The sequence below is a fragment of the Nicotiana tomentosiformis genome, chromosome 1 (genome assembly GCF_000390325.3).
Source record: "Nicotiana tomentosiformis chromosome 1, ASM39032v3, whole genome shotgun sequence".
NCBI lineage: Eukaryota > Viridiplantae > Streptophyta > Magnoliopsida > Solanales > Solanaceae > Nicotiana > Nicotiana tomentosiformis.
Window position 1 is genome coordinate 72,944,383 of NC_090812.1, and position 19,315 is coordinate 72,963,697.

At 35.7% G+C, this 19,315-nt stretch overlaps 1 protein-coding gene across 5 annotated transcripts; it reads left to right on the forward strand.

Moving 5' to 3' along the window:
- Positions 1-13,330: 13,330 nt before the first annotated feature.
- Positions 13,331-18,412, forward strand: LOC104096522 (serine/threonine-protein kinase SRK2E). Of its 5 annotated transcripts, none has more exons than XM_009602903.4 (10): positions 13,331-13,621; positions 13,715-13,944; positions 14,637-14,711; positions 14,810-14,911; positions 14,988-15,041; positions 15,174-15,266; positions 15,625-15,717; positions 17,181-17,285; positions 17,364-17,462; positions 17,864-18,412. In XM_009602903.4, the coding sequence occupies exons 2-10, from the start codon at positions 13,768-13,770 to the stop codon at positions 18,155-18,157; spliced, it is 1,092 nt and encodes a 363-aa protein (XP_009601198.1). In that variant the 5' UTR covers positions 13,331-13,621; positions 13,715-13,767; the 3' UTR covers positions 18,158-18,412. The 5 variants fall into 5 exon arrangements, with proteins under 5 accessions (XP_009601198.1, XP_009601200.1, XP_009601199.1 ...); XM_009602905.4 differs by having other exon boundaries at positions 13,730-13,944; XM_009602904.4 differs by having other exon boundaries at positions 13,331-13,617.
- The last annotated feature ends 903 nt before the right edge of the window (positions 18,413-19,315 follow it).

The following is a 19,315-nucleotide window of genomic DNA, read 5'->3' on the forward strand; positions in this document are numbered from 1 at the left end:
TCCTTAACTTCATATGTGCAGTATAAATGTTAAGGACATAGTGTCCTTAACTTCATGTATGTAATGTAAATGTTAAGGACATAATATTATTAACTTGTATTTGCAACTTCTGTTGTTAAACTTTAGGACATCATGTCATTAACTTCATACGTATAGTGTAAATGTTAAGGACATGGTGTTCTTAACTTCATGAGTGATGTATAAATATTAAGGAGATGGTATTCTTAACTTCATATGTGCAGTGTAAATGTTAAGGACATGGTGTCCTTAACTTCATGTGTGCAATGTAAATGTTAAGGACATAGTGTCCTTAACTTCATGAGTGATGTGTAAATATTAAGGACACGATGTCCTTAACTTCATAGGTGATGTGTAAATGTTAAGGACATGGTGTCCTTAACTTCATGTGTGCAATGTAAATGTTAAGGACATAATATCATTAACTTGTATTTGCAACTTCTGTTGTTAAACTTTAGGACATCATGTCCTTAACTTCATATGTGCAATGTAAATATTAAGGACATGGTGTCCTTAACTTCATATGTGTAGTGTAAATATTAAGGACATGGTGTCCTTAACTTCATGTGTGCAATGTAAATGTTAAGGACATAATATCATTAACTTGTATTTGCAACTTCTGTTGTTAAACTTTAGGACATCATATCTTTAACTTCATATGTACATTGTAAATGTTAAGGACATAGTGTCCTTAACTTTATGTGTGCAATGTAAATGTTAAGTACATAGTGTCCTTAATATTTTACACATCACTCATGAAGTTAAGGACACCATATCCTTAATATTTATACATCACTCATGAAGAAAGGGTAAAAAAGAATTTTCGTATCAATTTTAATAAAGTAGTGGCTATTTTTGCTCAACATTAAAAATACTGACTAAAAAGTAAATACCACTTAAAAAAGTAGCTATACCACGCCATTTCTACAGCTTACAATGTAGTTGGGTCAGACTAAATGGTGCGTCGAACTATTGGCTTACACCTGCACGTTGAGTTGTGCTTGGTCGTAGGATTAGGTGGAAATGACATTTGATAGCCACTTTAAAGCATGTTGTTTAAAATATATTCATAATTTATAATGTATTTAAAAATTAGTCAATTCGCTCAACCTTCACGACACAACGTCCTAGAGTTTAAATCTCAAAATTTAAATTTCATGACATCATGTCCTAAAATTTGAAAATTGTGTCCAGAAGTAATTAGCAGCTCAAAAATTCAGGACATTAAGTCCTGCATTTTCAAATTCATGATACTTAATCTTGAAGTTTAGGTGAATTGGCTAATATTTAAATACATTATAAATTATTGATATATTTTAAATAACGGGCTTAAAGTGGCTATTGCTGCACTTTACCCTAGGATTGTACGCGACTAGACTTGGGTTGTTGACGGGCCAGGCCCAACCCAAATTTAGCATGTACCGTAGTCAAAATAGTATGCGCTGTGTAGTTTTTAAATTGGTAATTGAAAAATAGCCAATGCTTATATAATTAAGAATATCACTATTAAAACATAGATAAAATTTGGATAAAATTACCCTTAGTTCAATATTCCCAATTTTGATTAAAATTGAGTTTTTTTTTTTTTTTTTTAAAGAAAAAAATCCCTCCCAATTTGATGTTCAATTTACTTTATTTGTAGCTGACGTTCCACTAATATTACTTCGTAACAATTGAATGTTTAATCTGCTAATTAAAGTAACCATTAAATGTATGATCCTATAAAACTTTGTAACAGAAATTGGTTGCCATGATAAATGAAACTTATATTGTCACTGATAAGCTAAGCTAATTTGTATATAGGTTAAAGATAAAAACAAAATACACCCTTTTAACGAACATCGAGATTCATTTTTTTGTTGTTGTAAGAATAGCTAACATCTATGTCGAACTCTTGTATCGATAGGATGCCTTGCATTTTTATCTCAATACTAAACCAATTTAAATTCTTCATAATCATGACCTTCATGTACCCATTCTTTTGTATGCTCAAGTTTGCTTTATAAATCACCTTATTCGTTTGTAGCATATATCGCCAATATTTAGAATTTGTTCTAATTAAATGGATGAATTTATATGTCTTTCTCTATGCTAATTTGATGGCAATGAGACGAGTAGAAGACAAATTTCACTTGTACTATTTGTATCTTTTTTCTTTTGCTAATTTAAAATATTGTTTGACGCTCAATAATCCTTAAGTATGTCTTCATATAAGTTTCTGTTATTCCCGCCAATATTGCTGTATTTGTAAATAATAATTCTGCAAAATATAAGTTAACGTTATGAACAATAATAAATTCGAGCCCACTAAATTCACAGTGTTTCCTTAAGGAATTTAATCCCCTCCTAGTACCCAAGGTAATGGATTATTTCCTCCCAGGATAGAACGAATAACACACTGGTGTAGCGGTACTTCAAACCCCAGTGTTTCAACGAACACAAAGTTCGGTAGCAAATCACACTTACAGTTGCTTTGTTTGAAGTTAAAAACAATGCAGAACGAAGGAGTATATACTCAGAAAATCGTATGGAAATGCTGAGAGGAAGGAGTGCAATGTATAGCCAATTTGTTGAGCGAATTGTATGTTGTGTGTTGAGTGTCTTTCTTCAACATCTGCTGCACATATATATAGCAGCAAAATATTGAAGAAGACCAAACGTCCACCCTCCATGGTGGAGCAAGCATTACATGTTTGTGGAGCAAGCACTTCATGTTTGTGGAGCAAGCACTTCATGGTGGGAAGAGCATTAGGCGGCTGCCAAATGGTCAATATACGGATTGGAAAATATCCGTTACAAATGCGGATAATCTTACGTTAATATTTACTATTAACAAATAAATTTGGTCCAAAAAATTAATCAATCAATCGGTCATTTGACCAAATCCAAAGCCGAAGCCGAAGCCGTAGCCGTAGCCGTAGCCGTAGCCGTAGCCGAAGCCGAGCCGAGCGAGCGACGACGACGACGGCGCGAAGCTTGCTTTCTTCTTAACTCTTTAAGAGCTACAAGAAGAGCAATTATATATATACCCACCAAAAATATCTTCCTCTTCCAATATGGGACAATGTCTCATTGTCAAGAGGGAAAAATTTAAAATTTTACTCAAAATTTCATTTTTTCTCCATTTCCCATTCACCCTCATTTTAAGAATATTTCATCTTAAAAACAAAAACCTCAACAATCCCCCACATGAATGGGGAATGGCTATATCACGGAAGTATGCATGGAAAAACTGTGTGATTTACAAGTAAGGATTAATCGCATCTGGATAAGTAGGTTTCCCTTTGAACTTTCCGTAGTAAACTTATGTCGGATATACTCGGTCAATCGGTAGATTTGATATCTTTGAACCGTCGATCTTTGGTGTATACCTAGACAACCATAAGTCACACAATCAACCCTTAACCGTCTTTGGTTCTCATTGTTGTGTTCGTTTCAGCCATGAACACCGCCTGATTTCATAAGTGCGTAGAGAACTGGCCTTACAAAGTTCTCCTTGAAGCGGCTAACACTTCACACTTACATAGGTGATTCCTAAACGTGTCATCCTATAGATACACTATTTGATATACCCCGTATCAAATTTAGAAATCATTAAAAAGCCTTAATGCTTTATCCTTGGTACTGAACATTGTCTCATCATGAGAACGGACTAAAGTTTTATTTGACAATGTTGAACCGTCATTAATGACTTTGTTTGATCTCCTTGAACCTAGATCTTGGGATCTCCAGTCTTCTAGGTAGAGTTACCGCCACAATGACTTGTTCTCGGCCATAGCCCCATTCCCCTTGATGATTTCTCAACTACCTCTCTAGTTAGGCCTTTTGTAAGTAGATCCGACACATTATCACTTGACTTTACATAGTCAATCGTGATAATTCCTCTAGAGAGTAATTGCCTAACGGTTTTATGTCTTCGTCGTATATGACGAGATTTACCGTTATACATAACGCTCCCAGCCCTTCCAATTGCCGCTTGACTATCACAATGTATGCATATTGGTGCCAACGGTTTGGGCCAAAATGGAATGTCTTCCAAGAAATTCCGGAGCCATTCAGCTTCTTCACCGGCTTTATCTAAGGCTATGAATTCAGCCTCCATTGTAGAGCGGGCAATACATGTTTGTTTGGACGACTTCCAAGATACCGCTCCTCCACCAATAGTGAATACATATCCACTCGTGGACTTAGAATCAGTTGAACCGGTGATCCAATTTGCATCACAGTATCCCTCAATCACCGCAGGAAAATTACTGTAGTGCAATTCAAAGTTCTGGGTATGTTCTAAATATCCCAAAACTCGTTTCATTGCCATCCAATGAGATTGGCCTGGATTGCTCGTATATCGACTCAGTTTACTTATAGCACAAGCTATATCTGGTCGTGTACAATTCATGATATACATTAAGCATCCCAATACACGAGCATAATCCAATTGTGATATGCTTTGGCCTTTGTTCTTTGCTAATGCAAGATTCACGTCAATTGGAGTCTTTGCAACTTTAAAGCCCAAGTGCTTGAATTTTTCAAGTACTGTCTTAATATAATGAGATTGTGATAATGCCAGACCTTGAGGAGTCTTATGGATCTTAATTCCCAGAATTAAATCAGCAACTCCCAAGTCTTTCATATCAAACTTGCTATTGAGCATACACTTAGTAGCATTTATGTTGGCAATGTCATTACTCATTATCAGCATATCATCCACATATAGGCAAACAATGACTATGTGATTTGGAACATTTTTAATGTACACACATTTATCATATTCATTTATCTTAAAACCATTTGACAACATTGTTTGGTCAAATTTCGCATGCCATTGTTTGGGTGCTTGTTTTAGTCCGTAAAGAGACTTAACAAGTCTACATACCTTCTTTTCTTTACCTGGAACCACAAACCCTTCAGGTTGTTCCATGTAAATTTCTTCCTCCAACTCTCCATTTAAGAAGGCAGTCTTAACATCCATTTGATGAATTTCAAGACCATACACTGCAGCTAATGCTACTAACATCCGTATGGACGTAATTCTTGTAACTGGAGAGTATGTATCAAAGTAGTCTAGACCTTCTCGTTGTCTATACCCTTTGACTACGAGCCTTGCCTTGAATTTATCAATAGTGCCATCATCTTTGATTTTTCTCTTAAAAATCCATTTAGAACCCAAAGGTTTATTTCCAGGAGGAAGATCAACCAATTCCCATGTATGGTTGTTCAATATGGATTCTATTTCACTATTGACTGCCTCTTTCCAAAACAATGATTCCGAAGAAGTCATAGCTTCTTTAAATGTTTGAGGCTCATTCTCCAATAAGAAAGTCACAAAATCTGGTCCAAATGAAGTAGACGTTCTTTGACGTTTACTACGTCTTGGATTCTCCTGATTACATGTACTTTCTTTTGTTTCTTCCCGAGGTCATTTAGATCCTTCACCAAACGACTCACATTCCTTTTTATACGGATATATATTTTCAAAGAACTCAGCATTATCTGATTCTATAACCGTATTATTTTGAATGTCGGGATTTTCTGATTTATGAACCAGAAATCGATATGCTTTACTATTTGTCGCATATACTATGAAAACACAATCAACAGTTTTCGGTCCTATCTTTACCCTTCTGGGTTTAGAAACTTGCACTTTTGCCAAACACCCCCACACTTTAAAGTAATTCAAGTTGGGCTTCCTTCCTTTCCATTTTTCATATGGAATGGATTGTGTTTTGCTATGGGGCACTCGATTTAATATTCGATTAGCCGTAAGAATGGCTTCCCCCCCACAAGTTCTGTGGCAAACCAGAACTTATCAACAATGCATTCATCATCTCCTTTAATGTGCGATTCTTTCTTTCCGCAATCCCATTAGATTGGGGCGTGTAAGGGGATGTTGTTTGATGAATAATTCCATATTCAAAACATATTTCTTCAAAAGGAGATTCATATTCACCACCCCTATCACTTCTTATCATTTTTACTTTCTTGTTAAGTTGCGTTTCAACTTTATTTTTGTATTGCCTGAATGCGTTTATTGCTTCATCTTTACTATTCAGTAAGTAAACATAGCAATATCGAGTACCATCGTCAATAAAAGTTATGAAATACTTCTTTCCACCGCGAGATGGTATTGACTTCATGTCACAAATATCTGTGTGAATTAAGTCTAAAGGATTTGAATTCCTTTCAACTGACTTATAAGGATGTTTAACATACTTAGATTCCACACATGTTTGACATTTTGATTTTTCGCATTCAAACTTGGGCAGTACTTCCAAGTTAATCATTTTCCGCAAGGTTTTATAATTGACATGACCCAAACGTACATGCCATAAATCATTTGACTCAAGTAAGTAAGAAGAAGCTGAAATATTATTATTATTTTCCACAACCATTACATTTAGGTTGAAAAGGCCCTCGGTGAGGTAACCTTTTCCTACAAATATTTCATTCTTACTAATTACAACCTTGTTTGACACAAAAACACACTTAAAACCGTGCTTAACAAGAAGTCCAGTAGAGACTAAATTCTTTCTCATTTCGGGAACATGAAGGACATTGTTCAAAGTCATGACCTTGCCAGAAGTCATTTTCAGAAATATCTTTCCATATCCTTCAACTTTTGTTGTTGAAGCATTTCCCATATAAACTGTCTCTCCGGGTTCAGCAAGAGCATATGTAGCAAAAGCCTCTCTAACTGCACAAACATGGCGAGTGGCTTCTGAATCAAACCACCACAGTTTAGGATTTCCCACCAAGTTACATTCAGAGAGCATGGCACACAAGTTATCAACATCATCATGGTTTACTACCATGTTTGCTTGACCCCTTTTCTTGTCTTTCTTCGGAGCACGACACTCCGTAGATTTGTGTCCGGTTTTCCCACAGTTGTAGCAGTTTCCACTGAACCGCTTCTTGCTTGGGTTGTATTTCGGACCAGAAGCCTTCTTCCTCTTTTTGTTAGCTTCAACAATATTTGCTCCCATTATTGTTGAATTTCCACGGCCTCTCCTTTCAGCAGCTTTATTGTCCTCTTCGATTCTCAACCGAACAATGAGATCTTCAAGGGACATTTCCTTTCGTTTGTGTTTCAAATAATTTTTGAAGTCCTTCCACAATGGAGGCAACTTCTCAATCATTGCTGCTACTTGGAATGCTTCGTTGATGACAAGACCTTCAGCAAGTAGATCATGAATAATCACTTGCAATTCCTGGACTTGGGTAATAACAGATTTGCTATCTACCATTTTGTAGTCCAAAAATTTTGCGGCAACGAATTTCTTCATCCCGGCATCTTCAGTTTTATATTTCTTTTCAAGCGCATTCCACAATTCTTTTGACGTCTCCATGCTACTGTATACATTATACAGATTATCATCCAGTCCGCTAAGAATATAATTCTTGCATAAAAAATCAGAATGCTTCCACGCTTCAATCACGAGAAAGCGTTCATTATCTGGAGTTTTATCTGGCAGATCAGGAACATCTTCCTTGATGAACTTCTGTAGACATAACGTAGTTAAGTAGAAGAACATCTTCTGCTGCCAGCGCTTGAAATCAATCCCGGAAATTTTTTTGGGTTTTTCTGCCGGTGCCAACGCCGGTGTTCGGCTTGTCGATGCGTTGGCAGTTACCATCGGCACAGCTTGGTTTTCGCTTTCAGTCATCATTTTTTTCTGTAAAAGAATGACACAAACAAACGTTTAATACACGTTTTCAAACTGGAGTAAAAATCACGTAGATTTTAATATCCAACAAAATGCCACGAAGGCTTAACTCTCCAAAACGGGAGTACACAAACCACAAAGGTTTTAGTTTGCAGAATAATAAGAATAACACAAATACAGAAATAAATATTAAATTTCTTAAGATTGTTATTCCTGCCAATATTGCTGTATTTGTAAATAATAATTCTGCAAAATATAAGTTAACGTTATGAACAATAATAAATTCGAGCCCACTGAATTCACAGTGTTTCCTTAAGAAATTTAATCCCCTCCTAGTACCCAAGGTAATGGATTATTTCCTCCCAGGAAAGAACGAATAACACACTGGTGTAGCGGTACTTCAAACCCCAGTGTTTCAGCGAACACAAAGTTCGGTAGCAAATCACACTTACAGTTGCTTTGTTTGAAGTTAAAAACAATGCAGAACGAAGGAGTATATACTCAGAAAATCGTATGGAAATGCTGAGAGGAAGGAGTGCAATGTATAGCCAATTTGTTGAGCGAATTGTATGTTGTGTGTTGAGTGTCTTTCTTCAACATCTGCTGCACATATATATAGCAGCAAAATGTTGAAGAAGACCAAACGTCCACCCTCCATGGTGGAGCAAGCATTACATGTTTGTGGAGCAAGCACTTCATGTTTGTGGAGCAAGCACTTCATGGTGGGAAGAGCATTAGGCGGCTGCCAAATGGTCAATATACGGATTGGAAAATATCCGTTATAAATGCGGATAATTTTACGTTAATATTTACTATTAACAAATAAATTTGGTCCAAAAAATTAATCAATCAATCGATCATTTGACCAAATCCAAATCCAAATCCAAAGCCGAAGCCGTAGCTGTAGCCGTAGCCGTAGCCGAAGCCGAGCCGAGCGAGCGACGACGACGACGGCGCGAAGCTTGCTTTCTTCTTAACTCTTTAAGAGCTACAAGAAGAGCAATTATATATATACCCGCCAAAAATATCTTCCTCTTCCAATATGGGACAATGTCTCATTGTCAAGAGGGGAAAACTTAAAATTTTACTCAAAATTTCATTTTTCCTCCATTTCCCATTCAACCTCATTTTAAGAATATTTCATCTTAAAAACAAAAACCTCAACAATCCCCCACATGAATGGGGAATGGCTATATCACGGAAGTATGCATGGAAAAACTGTGTGATTTACAAGTAAGGATTAATCGCATCTGGATAAGTAGGTTTTCCTTTGAACTTTCCGTAGTAAACTTATGTCGGATATACTCGGTCAATCGGTAGATTTGATATCTTTGAACCGTCGATCTTTGGTGTATACCTAGACAACCATAAGTCACACAATCAACCCTTAACCGTCTTTGGTTCTCATTGTTGTGTTCGTTTCAGCCATGAACACCGCCTGGTTTCATAAGTGCGTAGAGAACTGGCCTTACAAAGTTCTCCTTGAAGCGGCTAACACTTCACACTTACATAGGTGATTCCTAAACGTGTCATCCTGTAGATACACTATTTGATATACCCCGTATCAAATTTAGAAATCATTAAAAAGCCTTAATGCTTTATCCTTGGTACTGAACATTGTCTCATCATGAGAACGGACTAAAGTTTTATTTGACAATGTTGAACCGTCATTAATGACTTTGTTTGATCTCCTTGAACCTAGATCTTGGGATCTCCAGTCTTCTAGGTAGAGTTACCGCCACAATGACTTGTTCTCGGCCATAGCCCCATTCCCCTTGATGATTTCTCAACTACCTCTCTAGTTAGGCCTTTTGTAAGTAGATCCGACACATTATCACTTGACTTTACATAGTCAATCGTGATAATTCCTCTAGAGAGTAATTGCCTAACGGTTTTATGTCTTCGTCGTATATGACGAGATTTACCGTTATACATAACGCTCCCAGCCCTTCCAATTGCCGCTTGACTATCACAATGTATGCATATTGGTGCCAACGGTTTGGGCCAAAATGGAATGTCTTCCAAGAAATTCCGGAGCCATTCAGCTTCTTCACCGGCTTTATCTAAGGCTATGAATTCAGCCTCCATTGTAGAGCGGGCAATACATGTTTGTTTGGACGACTTCCAAGATACCGCTCCTCCACCAATAGTGAATACATATCCACTCGTGGACTTAGAATCAGTTGAACCGGTGATCCAATTTGCATCACAGTATCCCTCAATCACCGCAGGAAAATTACTGTAGTGCAATTCAAAGTTCTGGGTATGTTCTAAATATCCCAAAACTCGTTTCATTGCCATCCAATGAGATTGGCCTGGATTGCTCGTATATCGACTCAGTTTACTTATAGCACAAGCTATATCTGGTCGTGTACAATTCATGATATACATTAAGCATCCCAATACACGAGCATAATCCAATTGTGATATGCTTTGGCCTTTGTTCTTTGCTAATGCAAGATTCACGTCAATTGGAGTCTTTGCAACTTTAAAGCCCAAGTGCTTGAATTTTTCAAGTACTGTCTTAATATAATGAGATTGTGACAATGCCAGACCTTGAGGAGTCTTATGGATCTTAATTCCCAGAATTAAATCAGCAACTCCCAAGTCTTTCATATCAAACTTGCTATTGAGCATACGCTTAGTAGCATTTATGTTGGCAATGTCATTACTCATTATCAGCATATCATCCACATATAGGCAAACAATGACTATGTGATTTGGAACATTTTTAATGTACACACATTTATCACATTCATTTATCTTAAAACCATTTGACAACATTGTTTGGTCAAATTTCGCATGCCATTATTTGGGTGCTTGTTTTAGTCCGTAAAGAGACTTAACAAGTCTACATACCTTCTTTTCTTTACCTGGAACCACAAACCCTTCAGGTTGTTCCATGTAAATTTCTTCCTCCAACTCTCCATTTAAGAAGGCAGTCTTAACATCCATTTGATGAATTTCAAGACCATACACTGCAGCTAATGCTACTAACATCCGTATGGACATAATTCTTGTAACTGGAGAGTATGTATCAAAGTAGTCTAGACCTTCTCGTTGTCTATACCCTTTGACTACGAGCCTTGCCTTGAATTTATCAATAGTGCCATCATCTTTGATTTTTCTCTTAAAAATCCATTTAGAACCCAAAGGTTTATTTCCAGGAGGAAGATCAACCAATTCCCATGTATGGTTGTTCAATATGGATTCTATTTCACTATTGACTGCCTCTTTTCAAAACAATGATTCCGAAGAAGTCATAGCTTCTTTAAATGTTTGAGGCTCATTCTCCAATAAGAAAGTCACAAAATCTGGTCCAAATGAAGTAGACGTTCTTTGACGTTTACTACGTCTTGGATTCTCCTGATTACATGTACTTTCTTTTGTTTCTTCCCGAGGTCGTTTAGATCCTTCACCAAACGACTCACATTCCTTTTTATACGGATATATATTTTCAAAGAACTCAGCATTATCTGATTCTATAACCGTATTATTATGAATGTCGGGATTTTCTGATTTATGAACCAGAAATCGATATCCATATCCAAATCCAAAGCCAAAGCCAAAGCCAAAACCAAAGCCGTAGCCGTAGCCGTAGCCGTAGCCGTAGCCGAAGCCGAGCCGAGCGAGCGACGACGACGGCGGCGCGAGGCTTGCTTTCTTCTTAACTCTTTAAGAGCTACAAGAAGAGCAATTATATATATACCCACCAAAAATGTCTTCCTTTTCCAATATGGGACAATGTCTCATTATCAATAGGGGGAAACTTAAAATTTTTACTCAAAATTTCATTTTCCCTCCATTTCCCATTCACCCTTATTTTAAGAATATTTCATCTTAAAAATAAAAGCTCAACCGTTTCTATATTTTTCGAATATCTAATTGTCCATCTTTTTATCACATGTAAAAGCACCTCCAAAAGCAATATAATCCATGTGATCATTTACATTTTTTAAGAAGAAGGGAGAACTAACTGTAAATTTTACTCGTGTGGATATATAAATTTCCTCAAGAACTACTTTAACTATTTCCCTAGCAGTATTTAAAAAATATTTTCACCATCCGATGTTTTCATTAATTAAAGTGAGAATATATATATATCGATTACTTATAAATAAGCAATAAAATCTATATGTAAAATATCTTGTATTCATTTACTTGATGTAAAGATTGACTAAAATAAATTTTTTAGGTAGTATTAATCAATAGCGCAACCGCCCTTATTCCAGGGGATTAATTGATTCTTCTTCAAAAAAAATAAAATTACAGTGTATAAATATGTAATATATATTATTAAATTTTTTTAATTTCTTCGTAATGCACACTTTTTATATTTTAAATTTCATAAATATTATGTTGGATGTGATAATTGTGCATGGTGGTGACCCACAAAACCAATCACATCCATAGATCATTACGACATATTGCCTCAACTAATGACCAATCAAGTCCAGAGATCATGCCAACTTTTTCAATTTAAATTTTAGTTTTCAGAACTCCAAAATTGTTGTAAATTTGTGCAAGTGACACCAAATCCTACACCAACACGTGGCTGCAAATGGACGCTTTCTCGTGCTCTGCGTTGTAAAAACAAAAAAAACTTATCCCAACTCCCCAGAGGCAGAGGCTCACCTTCGTCATACTGACGCCAACCCAAACCAATCTCCGAACTCCGAAACAAGGATACCTTTGTCATTTCATACTTTCACTGTTTCACAAATAAACAGAAATAACTACTCCCTTCTTCTCTCAAGTTATAGCCTTAAAGGCATAGCACCCAAATATCTATCCTGCACAATTACTCTTTCTATGTAAGTCAAACAATTACTGATATATTGACAGTTTTTAAAATTATAAAAATGTAGTTCTATACTCTAAGATGAAAATTAATGCAAAATCACATATATTAGCTCTCGTACTCAAGCTTTGTATTTTGATAAAGGTGGTCATGCACCTAAACTATTTTACTAAGTATTTGGTATATATATCGAATAACTCTACACACACTTGGATAAATAAAAAAAAATTACTTAATATTTTTATCTATACTGCTCTTATTCAAGCTTTATCAATTTTTTACTGGAAAAAGTATTTAAATCTTAAACTTTGAAATGATGCCTCCTTAATCACTTAGGGGTTATTTAGTAGGATGTATTGGGAAAAATATTACATATATTAGTTTGGTATTATTAATTTTTTTTTTGATAATATTTTTTAATATATACATAATTAATGTATACATAGCAAAATATACACACTATTCAGTGCTATTTGTATACATAGCAAAATATGATATTAACAATACCATGATTTTTAATACTTGATAACTATGTATAAAGACAAAACTATCTTTTTAAAACCTTTTCCAAATACAAAGCTAATGAATAGAGAAGACACTTTTATAAACAAATATATTTTAAATAAATTATGCAATATAATATTACTAATCTCATTATTACTAATACAATACATTCGGTATTATGCTTGTACGAAACGACCCTTAGTGCCAATAATTGGAGAACAGTGCAGCTAGCTTATCTTAAGTTTATTATTATTATTATTACTAGCAACAAAAAAGAAAGTTAAAAATAAAAAGAAAGAGATAGTAAAATAATATATCTGCGTGTGTATTCTGGAAGGCCAAAGAAGAAGTAGCTGAAAAAGCAAAAATAAATAAAGAAGAAAAGTAGCTCACTTCACGAGCTCCTCTGTTCTTTCTCTATAAACACACACACACAAAGAAGTGGAATTAGCACGTCTGCTAAATCAAAACGCTAAATAGAAGTGGAATCTGATCATTTACTTCGCTGTAGTAAGTACAGATTTCACGGGATTTGAGCTCATCCCTCATCACTTGTTGTTGTTGTTGTTGTTGCCGTCCCTGTCTTTCTTCAACTACCAACTATACTCAATCTTGTGATTCATCTTCCTCCACGTAGGTACATTCCAGTTCTATAATTTTTGTTGGTGGGTTCTTTTTCTTTTGATTTAAGATTAGGGTTTTATTTTCTTTGGTGATTGTGGGGTTTTAGTTAATAAAATGTCAGAAGTAGCTTAGCTTGTTGAAGTTAAAAAGGAGAGCTTTATGGATCGGGTGGCAATGGCAGTAGGAGCAGGGATGGACGTGCCGATCATGCACGATAGTGATAGATACGAGCTAGTAAAGGATATTGGTTCTGGGAATTTTGGAGTGGCAAGGCTTATGAGGGACAGGCAAACTAATGAGCTTGTTGCTGTTAAGTATATCGAGAGAGGTGAGAAGGTTAGTCTTTCACTTCCATTTTTTTTTAAACTTGAAATTTCATTTTTATGTATTTTAAAAATTCTGGTTTTGGCGCTAAAAGAATTGCTAAAATTTGTGATTTACTAGTAGTAATAGGTTTTGTAATTTGCTTTATGCTACTTTCAAGTTAAATTATTTCATGGGTGTTTCCTTGTCCTGCCTATGGGGGGGGGGGGGGGGGATTGCATTATGTATTGCTTGTTTAAATTTTTTAGTTTTTGCATCCTTTTGAAGTGGGTTGCATCAAGTATAGCGTGGAATATTATATGAGATTCATATAGCTGGTGCTAACTAGTTTTAGATTGTGGTGTAGTTTATTGATTGATGTTTAGCTTTTGCATCCAGATTTGTGAATTTAAATGAAGTTAGATAACGGGTGTCTGTGAGATGTAGAGATATTTACCTTTTCCCGTTGTAGGTTTAAAGAAGGTCAAACTCTCAGTTTATTCATTTTTCACGCAAAATCTTGTGATTGTGTTTCACTTGACTTAAACATTATCAATTACTAGGAAGAGATAACCAATGGAAAAAGAGGCTAATCGACTTTACACTTTCTTGGCTTTTCTTTTTTGGATTTTTGGGGACTCAATATATCTGTATTTGTTTTTCTGCCATTTACCTTTACTTGTTCATCTGGTCATTTATTGATGTGTACCATCTACGCCTTGCAGATTGATGAAAATGTTAAGAGAGAAATCATCAACCATAGATCATTGAGGCACCCTAACATAGTCAGATTCAAAGAGGTAATATGCATCTAAAAACTGTCTCTCAATAATGGCTTAGGTGTTGAAATTTGAATTATTCTTACTTATAGCTAACTATGGGAAATTTTGAATTTCAGGTCATATTGACACCAACTCATTTGGCTATAGTGATGGAATACGCATCTGGAGGAGAACTGTTTGAGCGCATATGCAATGCAGGCCGTTTCAGCGAGGATGAGGTATTTATTTTAAAAGATTATTGTGGTTTTCATTTTATCCTGGATATATTTATAGGCTATTAGTTGTAAATTTCAGGCACGGTTTTTCTTCCAACAACTCATATCAGGGGTCAGCTTCTGTCACGCCATGGTACATCGCCATTCTCTGCCTTCAATGTGCATTGACGATCTAGAATTAGTTATTTAAAAGAAAAAGTGAATTGACGATCTATTGAGTTTATGAAAATTTTTATGATTTGTTTGCAATTGGTTGTTTATGAAGCAAGTATGCCACAGAGACTTGAAACTGGAGAATACATTATTGGATGGCAGCCCTGCACCAAGGCTAAAGATTTGTGATTTTGGATATTCTAAGGTATCCATTGTTTTTCTCTAATATTCTCTTAGACAATTGTGCCACAAGGCGACCTCCCCCTTCTGAAAGAAAAAAGAAGCACAACTTTTTGAGTATTTCAATAAAACCAGTCCAAATAGGCGAAAAGTGTAGTGAGGATTCATACTACGCACCAAACGAGCTTGGCATTTTGGTATAGGTTTTTTTTTTTTCCTTGACTGACTAGGTGGGATTGAGGCGTAGGTGTTGTTGTTTTATATGTGCTGCTATACCTCAATCCCATGAAGTATTTGCTACTTTTCTTCTCTCCCTGGCGTCTCTTCTATTCTTATGTCCTTCAAGTCTTATTGACCATCATTTTGACTGTCGTTGTTTGCAGTCCTCGGTGTTGCATTCACAACCAAAGTCAACTGTTGGTACACCTGCATATATTGCTCCTGAAGTGTTATTGAAGAAAGAATATGATGGGAAGGTAAATCTTTTTCCATTTAATTTTTCAGAGCCGATGGTTGCTTGTGTTACAGTTTGGTCAAGTGGTGTGGTTGGCAGATGAAGCGCTGCTAAGCTCGTCTTCCTGAAAGCAATTTTTTAATTGTATATTTTGCCTACTCTCCTTGATGAAGATCATAAATAGGTTTTATGTCTGATCACTGCTATGGAAGATTTGATAAATTAGGAATGACAATGGGTGGTGACCAATCCTCGTCCTCATCCCCTGCATTGATGTCTATAACCAGTGCTCCAATTTCAATTCTGGTTCCCTTTTTCTCTATGTTGAGTTTGGAAGACATTAACCGTACGTGCCATCAGGAGAGTGTGGCACAACAATGGCCTCAAAGCTGGATTGTTTTAATGATTTTCTGCCCCTGCAACAATTGTGAGACCTTACTGGCAGATATTTTTGGTGGAAAAACAACTTTGTGTATAAATTTATTAGTAACTTGCAGTTGAAAAACTAATTTGAAAACCCTATTTTGTTTCTAATGCATACAATGTCAAAAATAATAGGCTCGAGTTGTTCTATGCAGAATTAAAATAGCTTTTAGACAAGGCTGTTGTGTTGACAAAGAACCCTGATTGAAAATTTTGAGATGTGGATCGTCAGTGTGTTACAATGCTCAGAAGTTGGTTTAGGAAACTTGGTGGTGTGTGAGGACTTTTCAACTTATGCAGGACTTTCTATCTTAATCCATTAGAAAGGCTGTAAAACTCTATTCCGTAACATTTGTCAAATGTCAAATGCATCGTCAACAATTGGAATAAACCCACTTCTACTTTTAGTCCTACATCACGTACGTTTAAACTAGTGGAAAGTGTAACCATTTTTAAATTCATCCTGTCTCATTTAAGGAAAAGAAATGAAAATAAAATTATGTAGCAGCTTAGAACTGTATTTTAAATGCTTATTAGATGTGCTTACTTTTCACTGCTCAAATATTTTTGACTTTAGGAATGCATTTTGCAATACAAGTGTTCTTGATACCGTTTGGCATCAAACGAGATTTAAGTAGTCATTGCAGAATTAGATTTTTTGCAAATGTAAAAAAGACTCCACTTTGCAGTGAATGCATTAAGTTCCAGAAGTCCTTGTAATAAGCGGAAAATAGCTGGTTTGTTGTTAAAGTTCAGGTCAACCAATTATAACCTTATTTAATTACATCAGCCTTATAACCTTATTTGATGTTCCTCTTTCACCGGAGAAGTATGGGTCATTCTTTCAAAATATACCTTCACCATGTTGTATCAAGTATATTGTTTATTTTCATTTCTAAACAGTGCCTTGGCCATTTTACTTGTATTAATAACAGCTTAACAATGTTTTCTTAAAATATTTTCCCAAGCATTATTTGAAGGTACCAGAAAAATTTCCATCTTGTTATGGTTTTGTTACTGATGTTCTTTAGATGTTTTCTTCATTATCTCAATACATTGCAGATTGCAGATGTCTGGTCTTGTGGGGTGACTTTGTATGTCATGCTGGTAGGAGCATACCCTTTTGAAGACCCAGAGGAGCCTAAAAATTTTCGCAAGACAATACAGGTAACTTCTTATGCTCTATTGTTACTGCAAAATCCTCTTTGTTTGTCTTATTGACTCATAGCATTTTCTGTTTCACAGCGAATCTTGAATGTACAGTATTCAATTCCAGATTATGTACATATCTCTCCAGAATGTCGTCATCTAATATCAAGGATTTTTGTTGCTGATCCTGCAAAGGTAATCTTATCCACAAATAATTTGAAATCAGTATCCAGATTTTCTTCCCTCTTCTGTCTCAAAATATAATTTCAAGGTTCTTCTAGTAATTGTGACTCTGGTGTTGTAACACTTCTGTGCATTACTCATCATTGTTTGCACTTTAATGCTCTCTCTATCGGGAAAATCGTGTACTCAGGTCCCTGTGTATCAGTACTCTTCATATTGCTAAATTGTCTTTCCTTTTGCCCAACCCCTTTATTTTATTCTTATGTGAAGGTCCGTTCTTTTGTTTGTTGAGTTGCCTGGTGAAGGAAATAGTACGCTTGTGATGTTTTGATATTTAGTATTTTTAATCTTCCTTTCCAATTAGTATATATTTAGTTTTGATTTTGTGATGCTACTGTTTTGCATTGCAACAGAGGATAACGATCCCTGAGATCAAGAACCATGAGTGGTTCTTGAGGAACCTTCCTGCAGATCTCATGGATGATAATATGACAAACAATCAGTTTGAGGAGCCAGATCAACGTATGCAGAGCATTGACGAAATCATGCAGATAATAACTGAGGCCACCATTCCTGCTGCTGGGACCAACAGCCTTAATCATTACCTTACTGGTATCTTGGACATTGATGATGACATGGAAGAAGACATGGAGAGTGACCCTGACCTTGATATTGATAGCAGCGGAGAGATTGTCTATGCAATGTAAATGATATGTGCGTACTAAGTTGATGGATCAAACTAAACCAGCCGAGTGTTTGTAGTTCTTAATTATCTGGTCTGCCTTTTGGTATCCACTGGTTGTTTATGAAATGCAGTTCACAGCAATTCAGGCTTTCCTCTCTTTGTTATCTCCGAATGGCTGTATTGCTGTTGTTCTATTGCTTGATTTCCCTTTTAAATCTGTGTACTTGTAAATTGCCATGTAACATTGCTATTATTTCATAGTAATGTTTACTCTGTAGCTGTATGGTTGTGTTACTTCTTACTAAGGTAGTAGTTTTAGTGGTATCATCCGAATTTTGCATGCAGGTGGCACTCTTCTGCTAAATGTTTTTTTTTTGCATTATTAGGTATGGTTCATTGCTCTTAAATTAAAGCTAACTCTTGTCCTGAAATTGAGCAGATTCTTCCATCTAGAGTGCATAGCAGGGGAAAGTAGGGGAAGAGAGCAGGATTGATAAGTTTGCCTTTTTCAGATAGGCAAGGTTATATTAAAGTGTTGTTTAGAAGTTTTACATTGGCATGTGATTGAGGGAATGTAAATTGAATCGATCACTCTCGATCTTATCCATATTTCCTGGCCTCTATGTCACACTCCCTCCCTTCCTTTGAGCTTGAACAGGTCGGGGGTGCACCTCCCCTGCATCACATATCTTTGAATTGTAACCTCCAAATAGAGATTAATTATGTGTAAAGTGTTTAAAGTGAAGAAAAAATAATTTGAATAAAACAAAATTATAGGTAAACTGTATAAGGTGAAGAAAGAAATAAAGCCAATTAATCAATTTTGTGAAAAGGAAAAGAAAGAGTAAAGTGGAAAAGATCAATCTAAAGGCAAATTTGAAATTATTTTGGTAAAAGTTACCGGCATATTGAGATAAGAAGAAAAGGACATCTATAGTTTAAAGTTAAATATGCGAGTTTGTTCTTCAAGATAAAATGGAAGACAGAAGATCATTGATTTTCTCCTCTTCTTTCCTCTTTTGGATCCCTTCTAGAAAACCGTAAAAGATAGGAATACGGTTTTTCTTCAAATTTCTTTCCTTTTTAAACTCGGGACTACAAATTTCTTTTCTCTTTAAATTTCTTTTCTATGTTAAAAAGATAATTCCACAAGTGCTCTCTAGTTTATTTTAACTATACA

What these genes read in the sequence shown, in the direction of transcription:
- LOC104096522 (XM_009602903.4), top strand. Translation starts at nt 13,768, where the DNA reads ATGGATCGGGTGGCAATGGCAGTAGGAGCAGGGATGGACGTGCCGATC. An exon ending in GCCGTTTCAGCGAGGATGAG is followed by an intron (nt 14,912 to 14,987) that starts GTATTTATTTTA and finishes TGTAAATTTCAG; the next exon opens with GCACGGTTTTTCTTCCAACA. An exon ending in TTGTTGCTGATCCTGCAAAG is followed by an intron (nt 17,463 to 17,863) that starts GTAATCTTATCC and finishes GCATTGCAACAG; the next exon opens with AGGATAACGATCCCTGAGAT.